Source organism: Amphiura filiformis, chromosome 12 (assembly GCF_039555335.1).
Source record: "Amphiura filiformis chromosome 12, Afil_fr2py, whole genome shotgun sequence".
Taxonomy (NCBI): Eukaryota; Metazoa; Echinodermata; class Ophiuroidea; order Amphilepidida; family Amphiuridae; genus Amphiura; species Amphiura filiformis.
In genome coordinates, this window is record NC_092639.1 from 13,546,510 (window position 1) to 13,560,521 (window position 14,012).

Here is a 14,012-nt window from a genome sequence, read left to right on the forward strand (position 1 = left end):
AGTTGTTGTTGTTTTACTGATTTTGATGTATTTTGTTAATACTTAGATTTTTATGTATTATGTATGTATGTATTTGATACGGAAATAAATAAATAAATGATGATGATGATGATCATTGTTCGACTTTTTGTCCATTATTAGACCTATCAAAATACCATTCGCATGTTGAATGGTTGTTGCTCGAGAAGTCTAGCCAAGAATTTGCTCACCGATAGCTTCACATTCTAGGCTAGAGACCATTGCATTCAAAATCTAGTCGGATTCGCTGAAGCATGACACCGTGTAAGTTGAAAAGTAAACACAGCCGATCAAGACAGGCTATCGCATCAAAAATGTTGCTAAAATTACACTTCAGCCAAATTTTAGACTGTCCAAAATAGCCAAATCTTGCTCAAAAGATACAGTTGACTCATCGAAATAACTTCATCCAAATTTCAACATTAACAGAATAAATAACCTCCGGTGCAAAAAACTACACCGCTGTCCGACCGAAAAACCATAGCAAAGCACTCTAGCATCGAATGCGTAACTATTGTGTGCAAATTCGAAGCTAGAGTTCTCGAGTAAAATGGTTGGTGTGGATGTCTAAATGAACGTGGAGTGTCCGTTAATTTTACAACAGGAATCTTGATCGATCGAGAACAAAAGCTATACAATAAGGTACAATAGAGGTTGTGCGTGAAATTATCTGATTGACTCCAAACAAAGGATTTGAACCGGCGTCCTTAACCGTAATCATGGCGCAGTGCAGTCCATTCAATCAAAAGTTGTCATCAACCTATTTGATCGTAGTGCATTTGCTATGTGTGTGAGACGAACTGTCACGGTAGATTGCAATCATGCTTTTGTTGAATGCATTAGTCCGCCATATTTACGGTATGATGCACAACCTCTATTGTCAATGCCGCGGTTAAGGTTAAGTCGCTAAATTGTGCTATAATTTGGTTCACCTAAAGTTTGGTAGTGACGTCAATGCTCTTTCGCGGTTGCGCCGCACACCGACATCGCCCGGTTAATAAATACATTATACAACCAGAGACACTGAAATGAATACACGGGATCGATACACGTAAATGTGCTATGCACGATTGATATTCAGACGATAAATCTTTGGATACCGGGGTGGAAAATGATGAATATCTCCCGTAAATGATTTCGTATAAAGAAACCAGATGTGGTTCCTTGCACTTGAATATATATTTTGAATGGATATGATAGTCGTTAGTTTGCGCTTTGAGAGAGTAGCTTGCGTCTTGAGCTGAAAAAGTGACCAAAATTCAAGATTTTAAATAGCGCAGTGTAGACCCTCGTGGAGGTAGTCTCGGGCCAGACTGTATGTGGCTATCACGAACATACAGGATCGACGAGTGTCAGACCGACTGACACAAACTGGCTGTGTAGGAGACTATCGTAGAGGCAGTCTATAAGCAGATGACAATGGCGAATGTATGCTCGCTGACCGCACAGAGGTCAGTCACAGGCTAATGTCATTAGCCTTAGTCGGATGTCCTTCAGCCCACTATGCATTTAAAAACTTTTAAACAGGTGGTAACACAATAGCCATGCGTGGCTGTGGATTCAACCTACCATGGCATTTTCTGCCATGAAGATATCGGGGCGTTGACACTGTGCGCCGCCAGCTTGTCAACATACCGCCCCTGTACGCATGCGTGTACTAATGGCGTTTAACTTTACGCGCGCGATTCGATTCTGCGACGAGAGAAATACGCACATACGTCACTACCCAACTTGAGATGAACCAAATTATAGTTCAGTTTGTAACATAAGATCGTTTACCCGGTTTTGGATATTGTTTGGAAGTATTTTTTCTTTGTGAGTTGATGGGGCAACATCCATCATTAGGTATTGGATGGTTTATCAATGAAGCGGCGTTCCTCCGTTGGCTAAACGTAACATTTGTTAAACCCGGGGACATTTGATGCGGACTTGGAGGTCGATTGTTGATTCTCCACACCTTGGAGCTTTCACTGCTTATAGGGCATCGGCAACACTGACTGACATAAAGATGGGTTCAAGTTAAAGATGTTTTATTGCGGGGTCAAACAGACGTGTGCGCTGCACAGCGTACCGTAACACTATGGACCACAAGAGCCTCATCCCAATGGCATAGTCCAATAACATCAATTACATAATCATAGTACAAAATTTGACCTCAAGTTGCAAGGTATGAGTTTTTGTACCCAAATCTTCAAAGGTCATTCAATGAATGTACAAATGTATTGGGGTTTAAGAACTGTTCCCCTGATAGATGAGCATGTTGTGGATCATAGTGTAAGCTTATTCTGTAGATTGTCCCCACTTTCTACTGCGTTTTATAGTGGGATATTGAATGCTTTGTATGGAGTTTTTTCAAAACCTGAAGAATCTCATCAATAGAATGTCTTCACTTTCTACTGCGTTTATAGAGGGTTAGACGACAAATTAACAGCATTTGTCTAGCCTTCTTATTTACTATCTTCAGTAGACAGCAAGTTACTAGAATTTGTCCATATCTCTTATTTACTATCTTCAGTAGACAGCAAATTACTAGAATTTGTCCGTATCTCTTATTTACTATCTTTAGTAGACAGCAAGGTTTTGGTTGTTGTATGTACATAGTGCAGTTTTGTCAGGTTTTGTTTTGGTATACATAGTGCTGTATTATCAATGTACTACCCCCCCAAAAAAAACCCCAAACAAACTGAAGAATCTTGTAAGTAGATTGTCCCCACTTTCTACAGCGTTTTATAGAGGGTTATGAATGCTTTGTATGAGTTTCTTCGAAACCTGAAGAACTTCATCAGTAGATTGTCTCTTCTTTCTACAAGGCTTTATGTATGGTAATAATTACTTGCTTAGAGTATCTTTATTTACTTGATTGTAAATACCGGTGGATTTAATAATATCTATATCAGTAAATAGCTTATGCGTTGATGCCCGCTCTTGTTATATGCTTTGATTGATTTCTAATTATTTAATTGCGGTTAAAAATGTTGTTTTTCAATCCAATCCTCTGTTTGATCCAAAGATGTATTTGTTTTGCTTAAGATGAAACTTGGTTAAATGTGATTCAGAAGTCAATTTTTGTATGTCCAGCCTGTGTGGCTGACTTGTACATATTTTTCCAATAATTTATTAATTTATCTGAAGATAAATAATTTAACATTCTTGCTACAATTAATTATCTCAATTATGATCAGTTACTAACAGCGCCATCTACGTCAGCTACCAGCAGGAAGCAACAGACGAGAAAGGTCAAAGCTGATCATTCATGTGCGTCCCTCTAGGGTGACTTCGAGCGCCCCTTGTATGCATCTGGATCTAAGAACTTGTCCGCAATTTTGAATTTCCAAGTAAATTCGTCACTTTTCTTAACTGTCCTTATTGTCTAAAATCAATAATAATTGGTTTCATCCAGGGACAATTAATTGAAACAAATGATGTGCTGAATTCACAACTTTGGTAAACCAAGATTGACGAGGAACATACCTGATGTCTCCTGTTGTGCAGTTCTCAATATGGAATTTTAACAGTCCTAATTGATGTATATTCAATAGCAATTTTAGTTCATACGATGCATCATGAATTTTACGAAGTGTAAGATCATCATAATAATGAGATGGAATATTACGACCATCCAAGGATGTAGTAAAGGGCCAGAAACCAAACAGGTGCACCTCTGAGCATAAATTCAGAGCGCCGGTTACGAAATAGAACCCTGTAGTCGGACGACGTCCAAGCCCGGCATATATTTTCCAAAATTCAGCATTTTCGTTTAAATGTTTCTTGTTGCCCATTACTAGTGTTATGTTTGAATCATTCAGTAGTTTAATGGCGTCAACGGTTCTATCTATGTTTGTCATTGTAGTCCAAATCACACCCTCTTGGTCGAACAACTTCGATCGTGAGAATTCTGCACGGTTTGAAGCATTTTCCAGTCTATATCTATTTTGAAAAAACAAAAAAATGATTGATTTTAACTTAGCAGATCTATAAAATAAGATGATAGAAAGATTTTTTACACTGTGTTTAAATATATACAGGGTGTCTCAATAAAAATAGGCACTGCGGATTTGGGGACGTAACTTAAAATGTCGGCAGTAAAATCAAAACTTTTTTAAAGATTCAAAAACCATGACTTTTCTTCTTTAAATTAGTACACACAACATCAAAATCCGTTCACGCGTCACAGAGATAATTGGGATTTTACAAAATAGACCCTTTTTTGGACCGTTCCAATGGGGCAATACACATTAAACACTAATGTGCTGCATTGTAGTTTATAATGGACAAAAGAGATGAAGTTGCTGGGTACGAATTAAAAAGATTAACCAATCATTTAATCTCTCAAAGAATGTTTTTCGCACCTTTCTGTTTGGGATAACAATATTGAAAAACATTTCTCAAGAAACAATATAGGGCAAATCGGTCACTTAAGTTTCACAGTCTACACATACATGACCAGAAAAACACGAAAAAGACTTCTTTCCTAATAGCCTAAACAGGATTTACCCTTTTGAGCAAAAACATCTCTATACAGGAGTATGCCAGCGCATTTTAACAATAAATAAGCAGGATTTGTTTATCTGAAAGGCAGCACCAATACAGGCTTTAAAAAGAATACACACTTTATGTGATTTCTTTATTATTTTCCAATATAATGTTTGAGTGATGGTCCTGGTGCAAATCAGTTAAGGAAGCACGCTTTGCGAATTAAATTATGAAATGAATCATCTGAAAAATAATTTTTTCCTGGTCATGTATGTGAACATTATGAAGCTTAACTGACCCCATGGCCCTTCTGTTACTTGAGAAATGTATGAACTATATTTGTAGAAGGTATATTTTCACATATTTTTAACCCAAAGAAAAAGATGCGAAAACATTCTTTGGGAGATTGAATGATTGGTTGGTTGCTGTTTTTAACTTGTACCCGGCAAGACTGAGAGTTTACTTCATTTCTTTCTTCCATTCTAAACTACCTTGCAGCACATTATGTGTATTGCCCCATTGGAACGGTCCAAAATGGGTCTATTTGGACAATCCCAATTATCTCAGTGACGCGTGAACAGATTTTGCTGATTTGCGCACCATCTTAAAAAGGAAACGTCAAGGTTCTTGAATCTACACAAATAGTTTTGATTTTAATGCCGAAATTTTAAGTTACGTCCTCTAATCCACAGGGCCTATTTTTATTGAGACACCCTGTATAACAGGAATAAGTTCAAAATCCAGAAATATTTTGGGTCTCTTCATCAGGGTAATTTTAAAAACTCCTTGCCGTACATTGTTACGACCCGTAAACCTTCAAGGCCAAAATCACCTTTTTCCCAAGCTCACACGAATGCACAACAATAATACAATGTTTGATTAAGTTAACAATATCTGGTCTTTAATTAAAAGTAAAATATGATTGGTACATGAACAATAAATACACACGCAATATAATCACACAATCGCAATTTTAATATTAATTAGTACTAAGCTAGCAGTCTTCTTCTGGATGATTATAGTGTTCTGGTACAATGTTCTGGCTGGCTGATGCATATATCCTTGTTCGCTTACCCTACGAAAATCACTGTTCAGCGAAGTCCATTGTACACTTGCAGTTATATCCTTTGTGTAAAATCCTCGCACACAAATGATGCTGCTTTCTCCAAACGCTCAAATCCTTGACACTTTCTCCAGCTAAGATGCTTCTTTCGCCAATCACTCTATTTCTCCAGGAAACTGGCTTCTTTCTGCACTGATCCTTTTTATTGACAGATGTGTTGTTTTATAGACCAGACTCGAGCAAGTCGACAGAAGAATTTTAATCCTTTGGGGAGGAGGAGTACCTTCATATACTTAAAATCTTCTTTGTTGCTGCATTAAAATAGCACATTATTGGTTATGCAAATTGGTTCAAATGTACCTCCTTTAGAAGCACAACGACGACCAACACATTATAGAGAGTCTACAATATCTCTTCATATTCTGCCAAGAGCAAACTAAATTGCTTTCACCTTTTATACTCACAATCTATTGATATACCATTCTGTCACATTCAGCTTATTTTAGAAATGGGAATTTCTAATTAGCATTAGGCAATGCACTTAGATAAGCAATCTGGGAATTCCCAAGATGAATAAATATTAACAATTCTCATTACATCTCTTCCTGGGTTTTCCCAACATGATGTCATATTCACTTTACATTTTCGGGGATTCCGTTAATGGTGCAATACATTGAGCATTCTAGCGAGCAGGGGATTTCCCAACAATCCAAAATTAGATATGATTCAATTTGTTTTGAGCAACTTATGTGGGCAAATTTATCTTATCTATTATGTTTATCCATAGAGTAAGTCATTCTCCATAATTAAAATGTATTGTTTCTTGTAAAAATAGTTGCTTATTTCCGTTTACGTACCTTTTTACTATCGATGGGTTCAATGTTGTCATGTTAGTTTTCTTGCCAACATCTTCTTCAAATCCTGCTATTGAAGCCAAATTAAATCTAAGATTTAAATAAATAGAAATGAATTTTAAATAATGCATTGTACTAAAAAAAATTTAATTTTTAAAATATTAAAAATATTAAATCTATATAAATAAAAGGAAGTCGCTAAATCTTGTGCGCGAATAGACTCAGAGATGATTTCACTTTCAGCTCTGATTTATTGGTACATTGATCGGGTACATATTGCCATTAAACCATCTGAGGTTCATTTTTGCAAAAATTGGTGGTAACTAAGAGAATAACATAAAAAACTGTCGTGTTGCTATGCAAAATCGATCGCAGTGGCATTGTGGGAAATAAGGACAGTGTGAACCGCGTAATAATATTTCCATTAAAAAACCATACGCAGAGCAACATTGCCCCGTTTTCTGCCAACTGCGAGGTGGCCAAGAAATGATTCAGGCTATCTAGATGCACAACAGCGCATAATTTAATAATGATCTTACGAGCTTTTCGTCCCTACGCAGATCTACGCGCCCCATTTACCGCCACTGCATCAAGGTTGGCAGCCAAGAAATTAAGGCTACGACGCGTGAATCAGGTCTTTGCGTCATCACTAAGGTAACGTAGGAAACAGTGGTCTGGTATAGTCTAGAGTGGTGATAGTGCCTGCGTGGAGACCCGGGGTGCAGACAGTCAGTGTACAATTTCATTATTTATTCTAGGCCTATGAATCGTCCGGAGATTGAGGAATATATACGGGAAATGCATTGCACTTTATTTGGTTGAAAACGGTCAACAAATATGGTTAAAACCGGAATTTTTTTCCCGGGCCAACTGGCAGCGCGTTGGTGTTAGTGCGTTGGCGTACAAGGGATGTGACTCGCACGCACGGGTCGCATATGCATAGGCCAACTTTCCGTGCCAGAGAAATAGAAAAGAAAAGAAAGTAGGACAAAACTGAAAAGGTAGGCCTGAGTACTATGGATGGGTTATGGGTACAGGGTTGTGGATTAGAGTAAATAAATAAATAAATCTATATAAATAAAAGGAAGACGCATATGCATAGGCCAACTTTCCGTGCCAGAAAAGAAAAGAAAGTAGGACAAAAAGGGGTAATGGGTTTGGTTAAGAGATTACCAAAATGATAAAAATCGTAAGGATACGGGAGGCAGGAAGGAAAAAAAATGAAAGAATAAATAAATAAATAAATAATTCATGAAAAAAGGAAGCTAAAATAATGAGAACAGAATTAAATACAAACGGGAAATCACAAGCTATAACTTATAAGCAGGAAATATGAAAAATGGGAACAAAATAATAGAAAAAAAAACTTAAACCAAAAAGGACAAATCTAAGTAAGGGTAGATTTATAAAATAATGCATATGAACGGGGTTCAATAAATAAATAACATGGGAACGGAAAATCACAAGCTAAGCAGCATATATCTATTGGAACAAAATAGATTTATGTAGAAGAAACTGAAAAGAAAGAAAGAATAAAATGAATAAAAAGGAAAAGAAAGGGAAGACAAAAAAGATACGGGTATTATACAGGTTACTAAATGAAACGGGAGCAAAATAAAGAAGGAAAGAAAGAAACTAATCAGGAAACGTAAGAAAAAAAAAAGCTAAAATTAAAAACTAATCAGAAAATATAAAGGGCGAGATGGCCGAGCGGTTAAAGAGTTGCGCTGTCAGCCGGGAGATACGATCGACGAGAGTTCGAGCCTTGGGCTTGCCTTAGGTGAAAATTCTCCTGCCTCCCAAAAAGTTCCTATATGGTCGGGAATCCTTCAATTAAGTTCAGTTTCATCACAGAATTTAATTGTAGAATTTCTTCTCGCCCCCATACACTGCTTAGCATGTGCAGATATTGGTAGTGTGTGTGCGATGTCCGTGGTTCGGAAGTCACGTAAAGCCGTTGGTCCCGTGTTCAGGAGGATTCATCCCTGTGCACGTTAAAGTGTCAGAGCTATTCGAAAAGAGAAGGGGGATCATCCCCGGTTCTGATATCTGCAATCAATCCTAGGTTCCAGGATCAAGTGTTGACGAAATGTGACATATTATAAAGTCGCTCTGTCGACCGAAACGAAGAAGATATAAGAAAAATGAAGCCAAAATAATGAAAACGGAATTAAATATATTAACATAAATAACGGGAAATCACAAGCTAAGCAGCATAAAAAAAAGGGAAACGTAAGAAAGGACAGATTTAGAAAATAATGGGAATGCGGTTAGGCCTAAATAAATAAATAACATGGAAACGGAAAATCCCAAGCTAAATAGCAATTTTTTAATGGGAACAAACTAGACCCATGTAGAAGAAACTGAAAAGAAAGAAGCTAAATGGAAATGCAAGAAGGAACAGGTTTAGAAAAATAAAATTTACCTTTTCAATGATTCTACCTTTTCAGTAATTCCTCCTGTTTTAGTGATCGCTCCCATTTACTCATCTAGCTATAATATTTTAGCATGCAAGAAGAGAATACAAACTAGATGACGAGGTGAGAGAAGATACGGGAAGGAGAAAAGCGAAGCGAAAGAAAAGAGTAGAGGAGAGGGGCGAGAGGGAAGGTGAGATGAGGTGAACAAAAAAAGGAGAAGGTAGAGAAGATAGTGAAGGAGACGAAGAGAACAAGGAGGAAAGGAGACAGAACCGGACTAGTTATTTCACTACATTTCAAAATCATACCTAAACACAAAATCCTGTTCATCGATACGTCTACCACATTTTGATCCTAATAATATTCCGCTACTGCCGACAACACTGCATGATTTATAGGGTGGCTGGGGAAGTAAACTTTCCTGAAAAGAATGAAAAAAAAATACTGGTTAAGATCGAGCTTGTACATTTTGAATTATACATTGCTTCTAGATAATAGTGAATCATTAGAGAATGAATTTGGAGAAAACCTTCTGATAATTACAAACACTCGCTGAGCAGCAAAACCTTTCCTATAAGCTTTTAATCCGATAAGATGATTATCTATTTGTTTTCATGAATTGGAAGACATTCTTTGATGTATTACTGAGCTCAATCATCGGAAATTACTGGAGCGTGAGTCACCCAGGCTGGTGGGTCAGCATAGTATTTTATGAACAGAAGGTTTTCTCCAAATTCGTTTCCTAATGGTCCTATGCACTGAACAAAATAAGTGCTTTAAATTTACGGCAGCAACATTGCCAGAACTGTTCCGTAAAAATATTGTGTAGAAATACTTAACTTACATTTTTCATAGTATTCTTAAGATAAATTACCTAGTTTGAGGGATTACAACACACATGTGATGTGATCAAGCAAAATCAGTCGGAAGTCGGAAATATTGATTTTGAGATATAGCCAAATAAAGGAGTCTTTCCTTTTGTTTCCTATTGTTTTGGGAACTCATTAACTGCTCATATCTTTGGAACTGGTTGTCCAAATTCGATGGAGTTTTCTGCAAAAATGTAGCTTTGCAAATGCTATTTACAATCCTATAATAAACTGAAAATCGAATATGTGCGATTCAGACTGATTTTGCTTGATCACACCACAAATGTAATACTGCTATAGACATTTGTATTTGTATCCCTTTAGAAAAGATACCTTAATTGTTATAAATTTGGCTTGTATTGACTACTATATTGTGTTATACCTTGGGAAGTTTTCTGCGTCCAATCGACGTATTTCCCGTGTTTTTCTGCGTTAGCATAACTTCATCATAAAAGTTCTTTTTGGTTTCACTGCTGTAGAATAATCTATCGAAGTTAAAAGAAAAGATGAACTTTAAGAATTGTTTCACTATGTCGGTATATTAATCGATTTAGATCACAAATCGATTTCGATTATTAATCGATAAAATTACAAACAACGGGAACATGTGGACCAACAATATAGAAAGCATAATGCTTTTCATGAAAAATTACTAAAAAGTGTCGAAAACCTTTGGATGCGGCACGTATATAATTAAGGACCTTTCATACTGAAAGAATAATAAATTAGTATTATAATAAAATAAAACAATTTTGAGCATTTAACAAATTATTTAACAAGTTATTGACAAGTACTCCACTTGTAATGACAAATTAATGAAAGACAAATTTTAAAAATGATGAATTAATATTTATGAAAATAATCCACACCTCCAGGTCAAATGTTGGGCAATGATTGTTAAATGTAGGTTTATCAGTTTATGAACTATGCAACTGGGTCAATTAGAGCCATCCTCGAAACACACGAACGAATACCAACCAAGCAAAATAAAACTCGACAATAAACATGCTTTTAGTTTAATAATTACCTACCTGAATAGCATAGTATTGTTAGGATTATGACTCCATGGTTTTGAAAATATAGCAGCCACATTTAAAAAGAAATCGTCAATTTGAGTTGGCAATTTTAGAGTGATGTCGTGTAGATATGTCATCATAGCTATTGGCAGCTCAGTGTAATTCACTGATTCGTTTTTGGTGGAAATCGATGCATTTCTCATCAAGATATTCCAATGAGTTCTGTGACTACTGTTTAACATCATAGAAACTGAAACGCAAAGAAAGATGTAATTGTTACACGAACTACCAAGCAAACACAAGTTATATTTTGGATTTTGGTTTAGGTAAAAACGTTTTAATAACATTAAAATGTCGGGTTATATAAAGGTCATGAAATCGTTTTAAAACGTTTTGTATGAAAACGCACTACAACAATATATTTTAAAAATGTTTTCGAAATGTCATTGTAAACTATTTTTGCAAACATTTTTGGACAAATATTTTGTCAACACTTAAATAACATTATGTTGAAATATTTGCACCCAGCAAACACAGATATGTTCTTAAAATGTTTTAATAACATTTAAATGTCGGGTTATATAAAGGTCGTGAAAACATTCTAAAACGTTATTGTAAATATTTTGGCCAAACATTTTTGCAAAATATTTTTCAACCCCAAAATAACATTCTGTTTAGAATGATTTGTACCAAGTTTCCAAAAATGTTTTTGGAATGTTATTAAAACGTTTTTATACCCTTTATATAACCTGACATTTAAATGTTTTCTGTAAAATATTTGTGTTTGCTGTGCAGTAAATTACCAACAAATGTTATTTAATGTTATGAAAACGTTTTATACCATTAATGTACCCTTTATATAACCCGACATTTAAACGTTTTCTGACAACCTTTTATAACCTTTTGCGAATGATGTCGAAAACGTTTTGTGTTTGCTGGGTAAACACATCACAAATGGAAGAGGATAATAAACTGAAACTGAAATAACTAAATATTCTGGAAATTGTGGGTCGATCCTTCATGCAAATATTTCGTGTACTCTAATCCTAACCCTATCCCTAACTTAATCCTAATCCTAACCCTAATCCTAACCCTGAACTAAACCAGACAGAACTCTTGCCCCTGTTTCCCCCAGAAAAAAACCAAAATTACGAAAATGTCCACTTTTTGCGTAATATTGCGCAAAATTGGTTGATTTTGCCCCCTTGGAATTCACTTTGCCCCCCTATTACCCCCCTCCCCGAAAAAAATCGTGGAGCCGCCACCCCAGCAAACACACAATGTTTTCGACATCATTCGCAAAAGGTTATAAAAGGTTGTCAGAAAACGTTTAAATGTCGGGTTATATAAAGGGTATATGAAGAGTATAAAACGTTTTCATAACCTTAAAAAACATTTTTGATAATCTACTGTTCAGCAAACAAAAATGTTTTACAGAAATCGTTTAAATGTCGGGTTATATAAAGGGTATAAAAACGTTTTAATAACATTCCAAAAACATTCTTGAAAACTTGATACAAAACATTCTAAACAGAATGTTATTTTGGGAGTTGAAAAAATATTTTGCGAAAAATGTTTGCCCAAAATATTTTCAATAACGTTTTAAAAACGTTTTCATGACCTTTATATAACCCGACATTTAAATGTTATTAAAAGGTTTTGAAAAAAAACATTTTAAGAACATTTCTGTGTTTGCTGGGTTCAAATATTTTAACATAATGTTATTTAAGTATTGAGACAATATTTTGCAAAATGTTTGCAAAAATAGTTTACAATAACATTTTTTGAAAACATTTAAAAATATTGTTGTAGTGTGTTTTCATACAAAACGTTTTAAAACGTTATCATGACCTTTATATAACCCGACATTTTAATGTTATTAAAACGTTTTTACCTAAACCAAAAGCCAAAATATAACTTATTTAAAATGTTTTTAAAACGTTTTTGTGTTTGCTGGGACTGCCTCACTTTTGGCATGAATTGGCGGAGGCCTCGAGAATGAGGAACCCTGCAACGGTCACACACCTGTCGCACAGTGTCAACATTTCACTATGGTAATGTAGTCTCAGTCATTTCTACAAAATTTTGCATGGATAAAAATATATAGAACGTATTGCGCAATTTGAATTTTAATATTTTGTGGTATCAAAAGAGAAATCCTTTATAGCGTTGTCTCAATTTAAATGGAAATGATGCATCGATTAAGCTGCACTGGAAAACGAATCAAGTCAATTTTATATGCATTCTCAACAAAAGCAAAATTTGTAATGGGTTTAAAGGAGTATTTCATGATCCTAGCATCCACGAAAAAGCTTATTCCCAAAATTTCAGTTGATTCCGATTTTGCGTTTGCGAGTTATACATGATTATGTGTATTACACTGCTCCATAGACAATGTGTTGTATTTCGTTCTGGTATACCAGAACGAAATTCAAATTTCACGACATCTTTGCAAAACGAATTAATCTGCAAGAAATTGCTTGTACATAAAAATTATGTAGCCAGAGGTTTCCAGTGATATAAAAATCTGAGAAAATTTTGAGAAAAGTGGGGGTGGGGGTGGGCGAGGATGCTGTGGATCACGAAATGCCCTTTTAAGTGAACGTAAGCATATTATCATTTTATGGGTCGCCATGGTAACAGCTAAAGTGGTTATGGTCAACATGACGCCATGGTAAAAGTTAAAGGGGCTATTGATCATTGTTGACGCAAATAAGGTAGTGCATATTTTGCAGAACATATTTAAATTGCTGGACTTATTTGTGCTATTTCAGTTTGAAAATTTGATGCGCAAGTTATTGTCTTCCAAGATAGAGTGGATCATTACTGTTGGTGTTGTATTTATATAAGTATAAGACAGTGTACATGTATGTCAGGACTTAGGGATTTTACCACTAGTAAGATTAGTAGTAGCCTAATCATGGTAATGGTAATAACTCAATTTCACAAAATTCCGACTTTGGTTTGAGTAGATCAGACCATGTCACATATTCTATATATTTATACAAAAAATATTATTCATGCGTTTATGAATATTTATTATTCATATTAAAGTTTAAATTCTTAAAAGACATTAGAATTTTTATTACCATGAAGATAACATATGTACATTTTATGATATTAAAATTTTGATTTCAATTTGGCACGGTGATAAAGATTACCTCAGCTTTATCATCGCTTTAGCTTCGCGAGCAATTTTGTTCCAGGGAATTTCGTAATCCACAGCATCCTCCTCCCACTTTCCTCAAAAAAAGTTGAGATTTTTATACCACTGGAAACCTCTGGATACATAATGTTTA

General features: G+C 35.4%; 1 protein-coding gene across 1 annotated transcript; it reads right to left on the minus strand.

The window, feature by feature from the left end:
* Positions 1–2,698: 2,698 nt before the first annotated feature.
* LOC140166640 (alpha-N-acetylneuraminide alpha-2,8-sialyltransferase-like) lies at positions 2,699–10,955 on the minus strand. The gene is made up of 5 exons (XM_072190139.1): positions 10,729–10,955; positions 10,080–10,182; positions 9,137–9,249; positions 6,412–6,498; positions 2,699–3,945 (listed from the first exon to the last, which is right to left on the minus strand). Exons 1-5 carry the CDS (start codon positions 10,953–10,955, stop codon positions 3,411–3,413), a joined length of 1,065 nt encoding a protein of 354 aa, XP_072046240.1. The 3' UTR covers positions 2,699–3,410.
* Between the last annotated feature and the right edge of the window lie 3,057 nt (positions 10,956–14,012).

Coding starts and splice junctions, on each gene's coding strand:
- LOC140166640 (XM_072190139.1), bottom strand. CDS start 10,955: ATGTTAAACAGTAGTCACAGAACTCATTGGAATATCTTGATGAGAAAT. Junction 10,183..10,728: donor AACAATACTATGCTATTCAG/GTAGGTAATTAT, acceptor TAACTTCGATAG/ATTATTCTACAGCAGTGAAA. Junction 3,946..6,411: donor AACCCATCGATAGTAAAAAG/GTACGTAAACGG, acceptor TTTTCAAAATAG/ATATAGACTGGAAAATGCTT.